Genomic DNA, 17626 nt, shown 5'->3' on the forward strand with positions numbered 1-17626 from the left:
CCCACTCCCAAATAACCTACCTGCAGGCAAAGCTCTATTTGGGGGAGGGGTAGGCTAAGATACTACCTAATTAAAATTGTAACCCCCTCTGGCAACTTCTGCCTCCCCACTCCGACCCCCAGCGAGGCTGAGTTGCATGTGGTTAGAGCTCAGGGTTTGGGGTCAGACAGACCTGAGTTCAGAGCCTAACCCTACTACTTCTTAACTGTGGGAACTTGAGCAAACCACTTCTTTAACTTCAGTTTCCTTGTCTTCAAGGATGTGTTAAGGATGGTACCTATTTAGTTGAGTTGTTGTGAGAATTGAGGAGGGAATCCCATGTCAAGTGTTTAGTACAATAGGAAGTGCTCACTAAGAATGAGCAGGCATTGAACTTTCCCCTATGCCACTTGGCAGGGGGTGCAGCCCCAAGGCCTCCCTTCCTTCCAGTCAGAGTCAGATTTCCCTCAATAACGTGGCTTGTTCCTCTCTGCTGGGCCAAGGTCAAGAGAGAGATGCAGTCTGGGTGAAAAATGTCTGGACTGTCCATAGGATGCAGAAACGTGAGGTGTTCTTGCAAATTGGTGTTCTGGCTTGAAGAAAGATGTGGAAGCAACCCAAATGTCCCCCAGAGGAATGGGTAGAGAAGGTATGGTACATATATACAGTGAAATATTACTCAGCCATAAAAAGGAATGAAATTGGGTCATTTGTGGAGACGTGGATGGACCTAAAGACCGTCCTATTGAGTGAAGTAAGTTAGAAAAGCAAATATCATATAATAATGCATATATGTGGAATCTACAAAAACGGTATAGATGATCTTATTTGCAAAGCAGAAATAGAGACACAGACATAGATATCAAACATATGGATGTCAAGAGGGAAACGGGGGAAGTGGGGTGAATGGGAGATTGGGATTGACGTATATAATACACTATTGATATTATGTATAAAATAGATAATGTTAGTTGCTCAGTTGTGTCTGACTCTTTGTGACACCAAAGAGTGTGACTGTAGCCCGTCAGGCTCTTCTGTCCATGAATTTCTCCAGGCAAGAATACTGGAGTGGGTAGCCGTTCCTTTCTCCAGGGGATCTTCCTGACCCAGGGGTTGAACCCGGGTCTCCTGCATTGTAGGTGAATTCTTTACCATTTGAGCCACCAAGGAAGCCCACTGAGAACCTATTGTATAGCACAGGGAACTCTACTCAGTGCTCAGTGGTGACCTAAATGAGAAGGAAATTCAAAAAAGGGGGGGAGGTATACTTCCCTGGAGGCTCAGACGGTAAAGCGTCTGTCTACAATGCGGGAGACCTGGGTTCGATCCGTGGGTTGGGCAGATCCCCTAGAGAAGGAAATGGCAATCCACTCCAGGACTATTGCCTGGAAAATCCCATTGACAGAGGAGCCTGGTAGGCTACAGTCCATGGGGTCGCAAAGAGTCGGACACGACTGAGCGAATTCACTATATATGTAAACATAGAGCTGTATTCGTTCTGCCATACAGGAGAAACTAACACAACATTGTAAGGCAACTGCACTTCAATCAAACCAATATTATAAAGCAATTATCCTTCAATTAAAAATAATTTTTTTAAAAAGGAAAAGATTAATTTAAAAAAGTCCTGGCTCCCAGAGTTATAAAAATGAGCACTTGGCTTTGGGCCCCGAGCTTGTGTACCTTCCAGCTTCCTGGAATTTTGTGTCCACAGAACACAGGCATATCTGGTGTATCATATCAGTTCCCAGTGATGCTCCCGCCATCTGGTCCTGCCTCTTCTTACACTGTGCCTTCTGCCAGGAGCGCCCTACACCTGTTTCTGTCTGCTAAAACCTACCCATCCTGTGTGTCCTGCCTTTCTTATTTGACTTCTTTTTCTTTCCTTTCTTGGTTTTATATAAGGCTTTCCCCACTAATCGTTCCACTAATTTAGCATGCACATTTACTTTAACAAAGTTAAAAGCCAGTCAAAATTTTTGTGCTCTTGCAAATGACAGGCCTTTTTAAACTCTGATGGCTCCTTACTGATTCCTTTGTTATTATTTCCTGCTTCTTTTTATCTTGTTTTTTTTTGCTAATCCAACAAATTAGACATTCTTATAATTATTTTATATCATTGATGCTTATTTAATTTATGTCCATGTTCACGTATTCCTTTGATCACAATTCCTACTTGAATCTTATTCTTTCCTTCCAAGATTATTTTCCTTGTCCATAATTCTAAAAGAACATCTTTTAGAATTTCCTTATGTGAGCATCAGTTACAAATGCTCTCAATTTTTAATCTGAAAATGTATCTGAAACGTATTCAATCTGGACAGTTATTTTCTCTCAGCCTTTTGAGATGTTATTCCACTGTCCTCTGGCTTCAATTATTGATATTAAGAGGTTAGCTGACTGCTTTATAGATCGTCTTCTCTCCAGTGATTAGCTGTTTTGCTACCATAGGTGTTTGTTGTAGATTTCTTTTTATTTATCATTCATGGGTTAGGGAGCTTCCAGGATCTGAGGACTGTGTCTTTCATGAATTCTGAAAATTTTCCGCTTAGACCTATTCAAGCCCTTGTTCCATCTTCTATATCTCTTAACCTCTGTTTCATATTTTCCATTGTTTGTCTCTCTGTGCTGTGTTTTTAATAAGTTCTTCAGATATATATCCAGCTCATGAGTACTCTCTGGAGCTATCTTATTCTGATGTTTAATCTGTCCTTTGTTTACTAGTTCTGAAGATCATATTTATCCAATATAGAGGTATTATCTTAGTTGTTTTGTAAATCTCCCTAGTCATTTGAAATAGTCTCATTATGCTTTTCAGGATAAAGTGTGAGGTTGAAATGTTCCTTCTCACAGGTTCCATGTGGCACTGTCTGGGGAGGAACTGGGCACTGAGTGGCCCAGACCTACACACCAGCCTAGCCCTGGGTCCAGCCTCAGCCTGAGCTCCATCTTGGTCTGAAGCATTCTGCAAGTTTCTGCCCCTTCTCCCCTAGTTCTGTTGGGAAAGTCCAAACCTCCAGATCTATTTCTCCCTACAAGACCATCAGTGACATGGCCAGAGACCCTGACTGTATCAGTCCAGAGGCCTGGTGGTAAGGTGGGGTCCCTGTCTATCTAAAGTGCTTAGCAATAAAGCAGAGGTGGAAAGTTAAAAAAACAACAACAACAACAACAAAAATAAAATAGTCTCATTCCTCATCTATACCATTGATTACTAACTTTTATTTCTTTAAGCATATGAAATATCTTTATTTTATATTATGTATACCATAATTCCAATATCCAAAGCTTTTGAAAGTTTAAGTCTATTATTTATTGCTATGTGTAATTCTCACTTAAAATGCCTTGTGATGGTTAGTTTTATGTGTCTGCTGGACTGGGCCATATGTCCAGATATTTGGTTAAAAATTATTCTGGGTGTGTCTGTGAGGGTGTTTCTGGATGAGATTCACATTTGCATCAGTGGAGTGAGTGAAGCATGTTGCTGTCCCCCATGAGTGGGAGCCTCATCCAAGCCACTGAAAGTCTGAATGGAAGAGAAGGGCCGAGTAAGAGAGTGTGTCTCTCTCTGCCTTTCTTTGAGCTGGGACACTGATCTCATCCTGCCTTTGGACTTGGACTCAGACTGGACCTTACACCAACAGCTCTGTTGGTTCTCAGGTCTGCAGACTTAGACTAGATGTTCATCACCAGCTCTCCTGAATCTCCAGTTGCCAACTGAGATCTTGGGACTTCTTAGCTTCCAAAATCATATGAGGCAATCCTTATAATAAATCATATTCTACTCGTTCTGTTTCTCTAAAGAATCCTGATCAATACCCTTGTGTTTTGAATTTTATGGGTTTTTTTTTTTTTTTTTGCGTATGTACTTCTGTTCCTGTGAACGTTTTCTATGGGGATTCTTTGAGGCCTGAGTTTAAGCTGAGTTACTCCAGAGAGTATTTTCCCATTTGTTTCTCCCAAGTACCTAGGGAGCAACTATCTACTTTCTTTAAATTCTCCTGTTGTTTTTAAATTCAGGGTTGATGTTCCTTTTTCTCTCACTCAGAGTCAAGGCTGAGCTGAGCGAATTCTGTAACAGCTCCCTTTCAAGGTTTTTCTCTCCAGGGTCATCCCCTGTGGGTGTTGTTCACTGTTCTGCTTTGAATGGGAGGTTCCTGATTCTCTTTTACTCTTTGCTCAAGCTCTAGGTTTTGTCCCTTCAAACTGAAGTTCTTGGCCTCTTGGGATCAGCAGGTACCTCAGGTAACCTCTGCTTCTGCTCTCAGCAATCTCTTTGGATTTGTGCTTTTTGTCACTTCTGAACTCCAACAATTAACCTTAATTTCGTGCCACCTCTGCTAGACTTTTCTAAAGATGCTTTATACAGCGATCCCCCAAACTCTTTTCTTCCCAGCGGCTCAGCAGTAAAGCGTCCACCTGCAATGCAGGGGATGAGAGTTTGATCCCTGGGTCTGGAAGATCCCTGGAGGAGGATATGGCAACCTACTCTAGTATTCTTGCTTGGGAAACCCCATGAACAGAGGAGCCTGGCGGGCTACAGTCCATGGGATCCCAGAGTCGGATACGACTGAGCATGCATGCATGCACGCATCACTAAACCTTTTTGGCACCAGGGACTGTTTTCGTAGAAGACAATTTTTTCATTGACCAGGCAGAGGGAATGGTTTCAGGATACTTTGAGCATATTGCATTTTTTTAATGCACTTTATTTCTAATCCAAGGCTGCCACTGATCTGACAGGAGGTTGCCCAGAGGCTGGGGACTCCTGCTTTATAATATTTTAATCCAGCTTTTGTGTGTGTTTGGTTTCAGGAGAACTTTCCAGCACATACCATCTCCTATATTGCCAGAGAGGGAAGCATAACCATCTTTCCTGCCCAACCAAACGTGTCCCTTAGGATGCTGCTTCTCAGCAGGAGACCTCCCACTGTGCTCATCCTACCCTGGTCCACCGTTGGTCACCTGAATTTGTGAACTACCTGCTCTTTGAGGGCAGGGTTGTGGTTTCATCTCTTCCTCCAAAAGGGGTCTCACTAAGTGTTCCTTATTGGAGTTGAAAATGGAAGTGGGAGGCAGTTATCTGCTGTATGCGCTTCCATAACCGTCCACAGGAGGGCAGTCTCAGCTGGTGCCAGAACTTTTCCACCCGGTGGGGCTGGACAGTTTACTGGTTCCTTGTGGTTCAACAACCTGCAACTTCAGATGTCCCCTCCCCATTCCACAGGTAGGGAAATGAAAACAAGTGAGGATGAGGGAAGTGTCAGGCCAGGCTTAGTGAATTTGAGATGGAGTCATATCAGGGAAGGGTCAGGAGAGAACCAGACTCCCCTGGACTTGGACTCAACTTCTTCATGGATTCTGTTTGGACGACCAGATTAAGTGAGCAGTTCCTTCGTTGACTCAACTTCATTTATTTGGCATTAGCTGTAGGTCCCCTGGGCTTCCCGGGTGACACTAGTGGTAAAGAACCTGCCTGAAAATGCAGGAGACATAAGAGAAGCAGGTTCAGTCTCTGGGTGGAGAAGACCCCCTAGAGGAGGTCATGGCAACCCACTCCAGTACTCTTGTTTGAAGAATCCCATGGACAGAGGAGCCTGGTGGGCTAAAGTCCATAGATCGCATAGAGTCGAACCCGACTGAAGTGACTTAATGTGCATGTAGACCCCCCATGGAGCACAATTGTGAATTAATTATGCTTGGGCTTCGTCCCTGCCTCCTTTGGAACTTTCTTTGCAGCCCAACCAGACAACTCAGCACTTCCCAAAGAGCCCTGGGGGGCCGCCTCAGCTCCTGCAAAGCCCCCTGCCCTTCCGCTCCTCAAGGCCCAGCAGCTTTCACGCATTGCTGCCTGTTGAAAACCTGCTCATCCTTCTGGGCCCAGCTCCCGCGCCTGCCTCCCACAGAGCAATAAACGGGACCCAGTGGTATAGGGGGAACTGGAGCCTTCTGTGCCATCTCTGGGGGTGGCTCCAGCCTGCAGAAGGAGGTGGGGGAAAACCATCTCTTAGGACTGTTCTGATTTACGATGCTCACGCGGAGGCGGAGTCTCTCCCTCTTGAAAGTGCAAAGCTACACTCTCCTCCTTCCCATTCATCATGGCACCTGAGAACAAGGGAAAGTATGGGATTCAATCCCATGAGAGCCAGAGCTCACGGACTAGAATGGAACTGGGTCGCTCCTTCACTGTTCCAACATGTATTGATGGAGCATCTACTTACTATGTACCAGATCTCCAGAAGTGAGGCTTTCCCCGCTCTGCTCCTCTCTTCCTCAGGAGACTCTTGGGCCCCTGTGTGTATGTGTGTCTTACTCTGAGACTCTTAGGGTTTAGCCAGGCTTGCTGGCCTCGCAGTAGAGGCAGCTGGGCTCTCCTCACCTATATTACCAGCCTGGCTTCCTGGAGACCGAAACCACAAGTAGAGCACAGAGGCGTGAGAGACATTCGCAGGCTGGGCTTGGCCGCATGCGTGCAAAGGGTGCCGTCTCCTGCAGAGAGTTACAGACAGGAGCAGCCAGGGGCAGAGCAGCTGAGAGGGGCCCTCAGCGGCCTGTCCACCTCCTGGCCCTGGGATGGTGCTTCCCACCGCCGGGCACGCATAGCAGTCAGAGATGGCGGCAGACATGGCGCTCTTCTTCGTGGTTGCTGGATTGCTGACGGCAGCTCTCTCAGGTAGCCCCCTCCTCACCTCCTGCCATTCCTGTGGGAGGGCCTGGGACCTGCCCTCCAGGCCTCCTTTCTGGCTGTTTTCTCATGCTCATGTTTCTGGAGCCTTCTAGCTAAGACTACAGTCTGGTACCAGGGTCCCCAGCTGTGCCAACAGCATTTGGGGCCCAGGGAGGGTACAGGCACCCCCGTGAAGGGCTGGGGCTGTGCCTGGACAGTCCTAAGAGGACCCCTGAGGGTCAAATAATGTGGGCAGCATGCAAGCTTCTTATCAATGGGCTCCCAGTGTCTGAGGAAGGAGACACCTCCTATCCATAGGCTAAGGATTTCTTGCCAACTTTCAGGAAGGAACCGTTTTCCTTCCAGAGAAGCAGGCTCACTGATGATTGCGTTTTCAACCCCAAAGCAGAGGCTCTGGGTTCACCAGGCTTGTACCACGGATGGTAGAGTCATCCTGTAACAGAATTTGGGGAAGCCAAGCAGACTAGGGGACAGGTGGCCACTGGTGACTCCATTGGGGGTAGTTTAGGGCAGTGTTCCCCAACCTGTTGGGTACGAGGGACCAGTTTTGTGGAAGACATTTTTTTTCCACCAACCAAGGTGGGGGTGGGATGGTTTCAGAATGATTCAAACACATTCTATTTACTGTGCACTTTATTTCTATTGTTTACATCAATTCCACCTCGGATCATCAGGCATTAGATCCCAGAGGTTGGGGACCCCTGGTTTAGGGCACATATGAGCAGAGAGTCTCTTGAGAGCCAGCTCCTTTCTGATCTTGAGGCCCTCATGGGGACCAAGGTACCTGCCTGGAGTGACCTGGGCCAGGCATGAGATGGCGGAAAGGTTTTGCTCATCGGATGCTTGTTGGTCCCCCGCGGAGGGTGGGGTTCAAGGTGGCAGAGGTCCTGCTGCTCTGGGCCCTCATGTCTGGAGGGTAAGGAGATGGGGATGGAAACAGAATTCTGGGCCCAGAAGTCTGGGTCCACTTGGCAGTAGAGATGCTAAGTGCTTTCAGTTTGATGTGAGGGAGACCCTGGAAGGCGCCATCGGGAAACCTGGAGCATTTGGGGAGCTGTGGAGGGCTCTTCTCTCTGCCTCCATCTGTCTAGAGGCATGTGCTTCCAGCCTCCTGACTTCACACTGCTTCAGGAAAAACTGATTAGCTCTAGGAGTGGGTATGGGTAGGACTTTGGCACCGTATGAGTGTCCGGAAGAGAGGCCTTGCCTGTTCTCACTCTACCAGGAGCTTCCGGAGCTCGGCCACTTTCTTCCCCCAAGCTGGACAGACAGATGGTCTGAGAGTGGGCCTCTCACTCTGCATCTCTATCCTCTGTTTTTCATGAGCGGCTGGCTTCAGCTCTGGGTCTGAAAGGCCTGCAGGCTTTGGGATCTGGCCTCGCACGGTGTCTGAATGGAGGTGGGAACCCGGGCTGGGCAGAGCCGAGGAAGGTGGAGCAGAGGGCACCTGGGGCCCGTTCTCTACACTTCATCATGGCTCTGCCCGGCCCACTCCACTCTCAGGATAGTTACTTCGTGTTTTCAAAACTGCATTTATACTCAATTGACTCACTTGTTACTAATACAAGTTCAGTTTTGAAAGGAAACTTTATGTCACAATTTACACATGGAAAACTGACATCATTTGCCACAAATAAAAGGAAAAGATAAGCATAAAAATGTATGGCAGTGAAAACCAGTTCTTACGACTTGTTAGCAGACAGTTAAAAGAATGTAACGGCCCTTGAGCCCAAAGCCAGCTCTCTTTGTTAAAGGGGAGATGAGGAGGTGATAAAGACATCCTGCCTCCAAACTGTGATTTTTGTCTTGACTGTTCAGGGGGACTGAGAGTCCTTTTGTTTGTACTGCTCAGTCTTTGTGACCCCTTGGACTGTAGCCCGCCAGGTTTCCCTGTCCAGGGGATTTCCCAGGCAAGAATACTGGAGTGGGTTGCCATTTCCTACTCCAGGAGAAAGCCCTTTAGGCAGGAATAGTTTCCTTGCTCTGTGATTAAATGGCATTAAATGCTGCTCCCTTCAACCCTCCTAAGGGTGCCCAGAGGTATAGATTCTAGTTCTTGGAAATGTGGCCTGACATAGGGGCAGTCGGGCAGAAGGGAACTGGAGAAAAGCAAAGAAAGAAAAGCAGCGGAGAAGAGGGAGGGAGGAAGGGGAGCTGGGAGGATGAGGTCCATGAGGAAGTTCCAGGGCTTTGCCCCCATGGCTGCATGTGGCCTGGGGGGCTTACTAGGCATGTGGCACGTGGAGTCTGGCTCTCTGGTGTCGTGGTGGACCTGGTCATTGCTCTCTGGAGTTGGGTTGGCCTCCCCTGTCCTTCTTCCCTTTGCAGTCCCAGCTCCAGGTTCCATCCTGGGCCTTGCAGAGCAGTTTCTCTGGCCAGGCTGGCCTGGATTCTGGGCAGGCTTCTCAGCAGGTCTTGGCCTGTCCTGATGAGTGACCAGGGCAGGGGCCAGGGTCTAGAGACCCATGCTTCCCAATTCCCCCTTGGTGCTCCCTAGAGGCCTGGGCCAGAGACCTGTTGGTCCACCTACCCTCCAGTTCTGCCTCACTTTCCAGATCAGCCAGGGTGGGTGGAGAGGTGGGGAGAAGGAGCCAGAAACCCCTGACTGGGGAGTTTTGGAGGGCTGAGTGGGGGAGTCAGGAGACCCTCGATGGATCCCTGACACCCTGCCTCTCAGTTACCTTGTAGTAGGGCTTCTCAGCTTTAGACCTCAGTTTGTGTGGAACGGGGAGCTTTGGACAGACAGGCCTTAAGGGCTCCGTCATATCTGACACTACGAGAGACGCAGGAACAAAGAACCTAGCCAGTCCTGCTGGGGCCGAGCCGAAGCCAGTGACTCGAATTCCATCTGGACTGTGGTCGGCGAGGTCCTCAAGGGCTGCTGCTGTGCACTTGAAAAGGCTATATGTGGTCACTTAAAAAAATAGCTTCTTAAATTAACAATTAAAAAAAATTCTATTATTTCCTTGCCTTGTAAATACATAGACCTCATTTTCTTTATAAGTCCAGTGGCTTTTAAACAACGGCTCTCAAGGACTCTTTGATTAATATTTCAACAAGTCAGGTTGAACAGAGTAAGCCTCCTTAAAGAATAAATACCACTTACAAATGTAGCTGATTTAATTCCCTTAGATCTGTGACGTCTAATTTAGCTGCCACTACAGTGTGCCGTCCGAATGTGGTCGTCTGAAGGGAGATGTGTTAGGAATGCAAGATACACTGCAGAGTTCAGAGATGTGTTTAGAGAAAGAATGTGAAAATAACTCATTAATAATTTTTATATTAATTACACATTGAAATGAAAATAGTTTAGATATGTTAGGTAAAAGTACTACTGTTACAATTAAGCTTGCTGCTAAGTCACTTCAGTTGTGTCCGACTCTGTGCGACCCCATAGATGGCAACCCACCAGGCTCCCCCATCCCTGGGATTCTCCAGGCAAGAACACTGGAGTGGGTTGCCATTTCCTTCTCCAATGCATGAAAGTGAAAAGTGAAAGGGAAGTCGCTCAGTCGTGTCTGACTCTTAGCGACCCCATGGACTGCAGCCTACCAGGCTCCTCCATCCATGGGATTTTCCAGGCAAGAGTACTAGAGTGGGGTGCCATTGCCTTCTCCATCAATTAAGCTTACCCATTCCTTTTTAAAAATGTAGCTGACAGAAAATGTAAAATGATGTATGGAGCATATATTACACTTACATTGGAGATCACTGCCTTAGATATTCTACACTGCATTTATGCGTGGGTGCTTGTAAGTCACTTCAGTTATGTCCAGCTTTTGCAACCCCATGGACTGTAGCCTGCTAGGTTCCTCCATCCTTGGGATACTCCAGGCAAGAAAATTGGAATGGGTTGCCATGCCTTCTTTCAGACACTGCATTTATAAATTTAATGTATTTGATTGTCTTATAAATGCCTCAAATACCTCTAAGAAACACAGCATTATCAAGGATTTAAAATAATTCTTATAAATCCAAAAAACTAAGTTATAAACAAAGTGAATATTAAATTCTCTTAAGTAGTTTGATCATGTTTACAGACGCTGTCAAATTCTCTTAATTTTTTAGGTTAAAATTTCAACTGGAGTCAATTACTCAGTCACAAACATGATACACTCTGCTGCTGCTGCTGCTGCTTCGAAGTCGCTTCAGTCGTGTCCGACTCTGTGCGACCCCACAGACAGCAGCCCACCAGGCTTTCCCGTCCCTGGGATTCTCCAGGCAAGAACACTGGAGTGGGTTGCCATTTCCTTCTCCAATGCATGAAAGTGAAAAGTGAAAGGGAAGTCGCTCAGTCGTGTCCGACTCTTAGCGACCCCATGGACTGCAGCCCACCAGGCTCCTCTGTCCATGGGATTTTCCAGGCAAGAGTACCGGAGTGGGGTGCCATTGCCTTCTCCGAGAAACTCTAGTGGCCAAAAATTCTTAAACACGAAAATATAGGATTTTATACACCAACATGCAGAATTTGGCCCAACTTAAACTTGACAAAAAGGTACAAATACTATGGGTTTTTATGTTTTTCATCACCTGTGTATTTTAAATTCTAATCTTCCTGGGCTTAAAAGCCACTTACCAAGGAGAAAATAGTGGTACCACTGCAGGTAACTTGACTTATCCCAAGCAGGCTAGAGTTTCTGTATCAGTGGACTGAGATGAGGACAGTTTTTTTTGTTGTTTTGCCAAAATATGAGACAGCATTCTCTTGTGCTGCTAATGGATAGCTCATGCCCTCTTATTGGACTGGTCTCTCCACACACAATCCAAATTTAACAAGCCTAATCCTCTCTATCTCCCCCTAACTCAGGGGCTTTTACCACTTGATTGGATTAAATTAAACAAATGGTTACTATTCTTTTTTTTTTTAATCTCCCACATTCTTCCTGTCTGGCAAGTCTTATCCATCTATGAATAATGTATGACAGCCACCTCCATATTTCTCCCAGCTTAGTCTGGTTCTCTGGTCATATGCCTGGTGGGGACAGTTAACGTGGCTGTCACCAGGGTGGTAACGCAAGACAAGGCAGCTCCTAGGGCGTTGGGGCTGGCATAGTCAGCCTAACACAGATGATTCCAGAGGGATCCGGAATGAGTGAGAAACACTACCCACAGCATCCCTCATTCAGTTCACATATATTGAAGCCTGCTCTGAGTCAGCCTCATTTCTTACAGAAACCTTTGAGAATTAAATCGAGACCCCAGCTGTCGGATTCTGAGGCTGAAGCATCAGCCGTCCCCCTGGGACAAGGAAGCAGGTGGTCCATTTGAGGCTTTGGGATAGGGGCCTGGAGGAGAAGGACCTCCCCCCTCCTGCCGCCACCACACACACACCCTGGCATGCACCTTCGCCATCCCCCTGCATGGACCACAACTAAATTCCCTGCTGGGTCCTCAGCCCTGCACTGAGATCCCTTGCTTTCCCCAGTCTCAGGGTCTTCCAACTCCTCTATCGCACCCTCATCACTGCCCTCCTCCCCACATCTGGTCAGGGCGAGGTGTGTCAGAAGAGCAGCATTTTCTGGGGGGTCCACATTCTTGCCCCTTCTAGGTGTTTACTAAAGCTGCCATTCTACCTGACCATTTGCTTAATATTCTTAATAGATGCTTTAAAGTATAAAGACATTTACTTAAAAAAAAAAGAAAACCCCTACATATTGCTGCCTTAAAGCCATTGTCAATCACCTGAATGGTAATAACGGTGAAAATAAACATCATGGAAAAATGTTATTCATTTCTGGTCAGACCTGTGGTATTTAATACCATGCCAGTGACCACTTAAATGTGAACTTATAAATGTTACACAGCCAGGACAAAGATCTCATATATGTAAGTACAGGATTTAGTGGTTAACATAATGTCGTTTGTACCATAAGCTCGTTTACCCACATAAAGACCCCATTGTGTAGGTGAGGAAACTGAGGTTTAGCGAGGCTCAGCCCTGTCCGAAGTCTGTGGCTAAGACCTGCCAGGGCTTGAGCTGAGGTCTCCTGACCGGCAGCTCTGAGCTCTCTCCGCCGCGAAAGGCTGCCTGGTCTGTCTCCCGTCTGGCTGCTTTCCAAGGATGAGGCATCTTTCCCAGATATTGTACCCTCCCAGGCTTGCAGCCTTAATACTGGGTCCAGGGATGGCCCCAAGGGGCCTCAGGGATGGATCCTGGGGCCCCCAAAAGACTTTTAAGGGATGGATGGGAGCAAATGGGCTGCCTCCCTCCACAAGGCTCGGCCTTCACGGACTTGCTGTGCATGTACCTTGCCCACCAGGCCAGGGATGATCTAAGTGAAGCTAAAGAGATACCATGTCAAAGAGATACCATAAGCCAAAGGAGAGCTTGCATAGCAGAGGGCTCCATTTATCCACATTTATTTAGCAACTGTCGGGAAGATCCCCTGGAGAAGGAAATGGCAACCCATTCCAGTACTCTTGCTTGAAAAATTTCATGGACAGAGGAACCTGGTGGGCTACAGTTCATGGGGTCACAAAGAGTTGGACACAACTGAGTGACTTCACACTCACTCACTGTGTGCCAGGCCCTGAGCTGGTACTGAGCTATGAAGGCTTGACATTGAACGTGTTAAATGTTGAAGTGAAAGTGGCTCAGTAGTGTCTGACTCTTTGCGACCCCATGGCCTACAAAGTCCATGGAATTCTCTAGGCCAGAATACTGGAATGGGTAGCCTTTCCCTTCTCCAGGGGATCGTCCCAACCCAGTGATCAAACCCAGGTCTCCCGCATCACAAGCAGATTCTTTACCAGCTGAGCCACAGGGGATGGTGATAAAACATACAAGGGTCAGCCCAGGGTAGATGCGACAACAGGTGCAATCCGATGATAGTCATAACCACCATCCATTGCAGGGGACTTACATTCTCCAAGCACCAGCCATGATTATTCTTTCCTCTCTTGACATTGGGGTGCTTGCCCCTATTTTATATTAATAGGTGGGGAAACGGAGGGTCAGAAAGCTCTGTACTTTGTCCCAGTCTGTGGCTGATGCTGAGCTTAACCCCATGGGTTTAAATCCATGATGCTGAGTTTAAAACACGGGTTTTAGATCTCCAAAACCCACATTCTCCATCACTGGGTTGCTCAGTTTCTGGGAGCTGGAAATCAGGATAAGGAGAGCTTGAACTTGCCACAGAGGGGCTGGACACGGGGACAAGAAGGCTTTGCATACCAAAATACGATGGCAAAAGACATCTTAGGCCCAAAGACACTTTTTAAAAAATTTATTTACTTCCTTTGACATTTAAAAAAAATGAATGCCTGCGAAAGCTGGTGAGATCCTTGTGTTGTGTGGGTATCGACTTCCTGGTTTTGGTGAGTTACTCTAGTTATAGAGCGGGTCACCATCCGGGGAAGCTGGATTTTTCTGTGCTATTCTGTGCCTGGGATTTCTCTGTGCTATTCTGGCAACTTCTTGTGAGTCTATAATTTCAGAATAAAAAGTTAAAGGGAAAAAAAGGCATTTCAGGCAAAAGAACCATTTGAGCAGAATCTGAAGAGCAAGGCCTAAGGCCTATTGGGTGGGTAGGTCCCCAGAGCCCAGAAGAGCTGGGTGCCAGGCTCTCTATCTGCTGACTCACCCAGACTGCTGTGTCATGAGGATGCAGTGAGCATGCCAGGCACAGAGACTGGCACAGAGATGGCCCACACAGACCGTACATTTGCCTGCACCAGGCCAACTGGGCAGTGCTTTGTAAATTCATACACCTGTCTTGCCCTCCTTACATCCCTGTGAAGTCTGATTATGAGCGCCACATGTCAGGGGTTCAGAGAGGTGAAGTGACTTTTCCCAGATGGCACAGTGAATAGTCAGTTGAAAGATAAACTGAGGCATATTAAAATCTTTTAATGCAGTAAAAATTCTAAAGAGCAAAAAGCAGTTATAATCGGCAGCATGCGCTCTGACAGAAAGGACAGGTATATAAGGGGATTTTTATTTTATTTTCGAACTTTAAACTTTCAAATTTTGTATTGGGGTATGGCTGATGTGATAGTTTCAGGTGGATAGTGAAGGGACTCGGCCATGCAAATTAATGTATCCTTTCTCCCAAAACCCCTCTCCCACCTAGGCTATCACGTAACATTGAGCAGAGTTTACAATGTTGTGTTAGTTTTATGTGTACAGCAAAGTGATTCAGTTATGCATACATATATGTCTATGTTTTTCAGATTATTTATGCTTATAGGTTATTACAAAATATTGAGTATAGTTCCCTGTGCTATGCAGTAGGTCTTTGTTGGTTATCACAAAATTGCTTTATTTTAGGAATGGCAGGGTCTAACAGGCAGATGACTTAACTAGCCCTGGTCAGGTGAAACCATAAAGTCTCGACTTGGTGATGTGGGGCTTAGCATAAGCAAGCCCATCTGGGGCCCCTTGTTTTCAACAAGGCTCGCAGCTAACTATTAGGTGCCAGATCTTTTTTAAAAATTCTATTTATTCATTTATTTTTGGCTGCATTGGTGTCTTTCTTGCTTTATGTGGGGTTTCTCTTGCAGTTGCGGTGAGTGGAGGCAACTCTTGGATGCAGGCTTCTCATTGTGGCAGCTTCTCTTATTGCAGAGCACAAGCTCTAGGCTCTCAGGCTTCAGTAGTTGCAGCACAAGGGCTCTGTAGTTGGGGTGCATGGGCTTAGTTGCTCTGAGACATGTGGAATCTTCTTGGACCAGGGATTGAGCCCGTGTGCCCTGCACTGGCAGGCGGATTCTTATCCACTGTACTGCCTGGGACTCCAAATCCATAATGTTTCCCTGCCCTGGAAGATGGCAGGGTTTGGGAACCCATCCACATCAATTTTTCTAGGAAAGGTCTCCCATTCTCTGCAGAGTTTTCACCTCAGCTGGGCTGTCATGGAACGAGTGTGAAGAAACTCTAGAAGGGACTCATGTGTCAGAAGCCACTTCCTGGCCAGCCGAGCTTCTGCCCAGCCTCGGTTTCCCCAGTTGTAAAGTGGGATCAGTGGTAACCTCCAGAGCCCAGGGTTGGGATGAGGCTGCATAAGATGTTAGCTGTGAAGTACCTGGGGAAACTCAGGGCTCCTTGGGGCCCCAAAGAGCCCCACAGCCAGGGCGTGGAGCTGGGCCTCAGGGCGGGAGCTCACAGGGACAGCGGAGGGAAGCCCGGGTTTCCGCCCACCATTTTGTAAACTCCTGCGGCCAAACTGCCTCTGCCTAAAAATGGCAGCTGAGGCAGCCCCCAGGAAGCCAGCCCGGGCAGGGAGGCAGGGCAGATGGGCTGGGGAGGAGCCTGACGGGGCCTTGGGGTATGCTGGATTACGGTAGTGTAATGGAAAAAAGACCCCCCTTTTTTCCCCTGCAAGGAGGATGCCTTGGATCTCCACTGTGTATCAGAGGTGGCAGAACGCATTAGGAGTTCCAGCCTCTAAGTTTCCAGGTCATCCTGACCACGCCACTGTGACCCTGAACTGGGCTGGGCTCTCCAGGTAGGGCCAGACCAGCCCAGGGAGTCTGCGCCGAGGGTTGGGGGCCTGGGCTGTGGGGTCCTGAATGAGGGGCTCATCAGAGATGACAGCTTCTCAAGGTGTCCTGAGGGTCTTATGGGAGTGCCCTGCTTTCAATTTGAAAATCACCTACTGAGCCCTGAGCCGAGGAGAACACAGAGGTGAAGTCGCTGTGTGCAAAGCTATGCATGGCTCTGTCATCTTGCAGGAGCACAAAGTGATGCTCAGAAAACTGGAGCCATGCAGACAGTTGCCGACTGAACTGGTACCAGAGTGGCTTTCTGGTCTCTGACCAACCCATCCCTACCAGCTGCCTCTTCCGAAATAGGGCTTCAGGAAAGATTTTCTCTATACTTTGGTAGAAGTTTTTGGTAGTTGTGTTCATCTCTTCCAGGAGGGGTGCCTGGGAGCAGAGCTGGGGTGGGGGAGTTGGGGCAGAGATGGAGAAGCGTGTCCAAGACAGGGAGAACGTTCATTCCTCATTCTGCTTAGCGAGACCACCTTTCTGTCTTTCCTTCGGCTAAAGTAAACATACTTGCCAAATGAATCAAATTTCTTGGAGAGATATGCTGCATTCTCCAGATGGGATTCTAGAAATATCAGAATGAGATGGTTGGATGGCATCACCGAATCAATGAACATGAGTTTGAGCAAACTCTGGGAAATGGTGAAGGACAGGAAGCCTGACATGCTGCAGTCCATGGGGTCGCAAAGAGTCAGACACGACTTAGTGACTGAACAACAATAACAAGCTGAGTTGGAAGACTTCATCGCCAGAGGGCTGCCAGTCATTGACATCTACCCATTTGTCAGAGGAGGGAACTGAGGCGCAAAGTGGGGAGTGAGGCACCCAGGGTCATGGTCAGGGGTGAGAAGTTTGCTCTGCAGGCTGTGCCCTGGGTCCCTTCCACACATCACCCAGAGGGCCCACATGTGTCCTCAGTTCCCCCACCTCGATGTGGATATGTCAGGGGAGCACTGTGGGCTGACGTGGTCTGAGGTGAACACAACTGACCGTGGCCTCTAAGATGTCAGCCTTGTGAGGCGAGGAGCTGGCTTCCTGCAGCCACTTTGCCTCCACCATCTCAATGGCTCCTCAATTCCTAGCCTTTTTTCTAGCTTAGTATTTTAGGTTTGTGTTTTTTTTTTAATTTATTTCAGCACAATTTTAGACTTCCTGCGAAGCTGCAAAAATAATACAAAGATTTTCCTTGTGCTCTTTACTCAGACTCCCTGACTGGTTAATACTTTTTATAATTTTCTCTATTTTTCTACCGCATTTTTTTCTTAAACCACTTGAGAGCAAGTTGTAGACATAATGGCCCTTTCTCTTAAATATGTCAACATGTCCTAAAAAAAAAAAAAAAAAAACAAAGCGTTCTTTTATGTAACCACCGTACGTGTATCAAAATCAGGTGATTAACATCACTACAAAAATAATCTACAGAACTTTGTCAGATTTTTCCAAAACAATTTGTCTTAGAGGCAAAAGAAA

The 17626-nt window shown here is 47.2% G+C and overlaps 1 protein-coding gene across 7 annotated transcripts in view; it reads left to right on the forward strand.

The window, feature by feature from the left end:
* Positions 1–6396: 6396 nt before the first annotated feature.
* CD6 (CD6 molecule) overlaps positions 6397–17626 on the forward strand; it is a 45822-nt gene continuing 34592 nt past the window's right edge. For 2 of the 7 annotated variants that reach the window (XM_005226873.5, XM_005226874.5), the window contains exon 1: positions 6402–6652. In XM_005226873.5, the coding sequence (XP_005226930.1) occupies positions 6592–6652 (61 nt within the window). In that variant the 5' untranslated portion in view covers positions 6402–6591. Of the gene's footprint in view, positions 6653–17626 lie in introns of all 7 variants that reach the window. The other 5 variants (XM_002699258.6, XM_010820988.4, XM_005226875.5 and 2 more) reach the window with 4 other exon arrangements.

This window comes from Bos taurus, chromosome 29, assembly GCF_002263795.3.
Source record: "Bos taurus isolate L1 Dominette 01449 registration number 42190680 breed Hereford chromosome 29, ARS-UCD2.0, whole genome shotgun sequence".
Classification (NCBI taxonomy): domain Eukaryota; kingdom Metazoa; phylum Chordata; class Mammalia; order Artiodactyla; family Bovidae; genus Bos; species Bos taurus.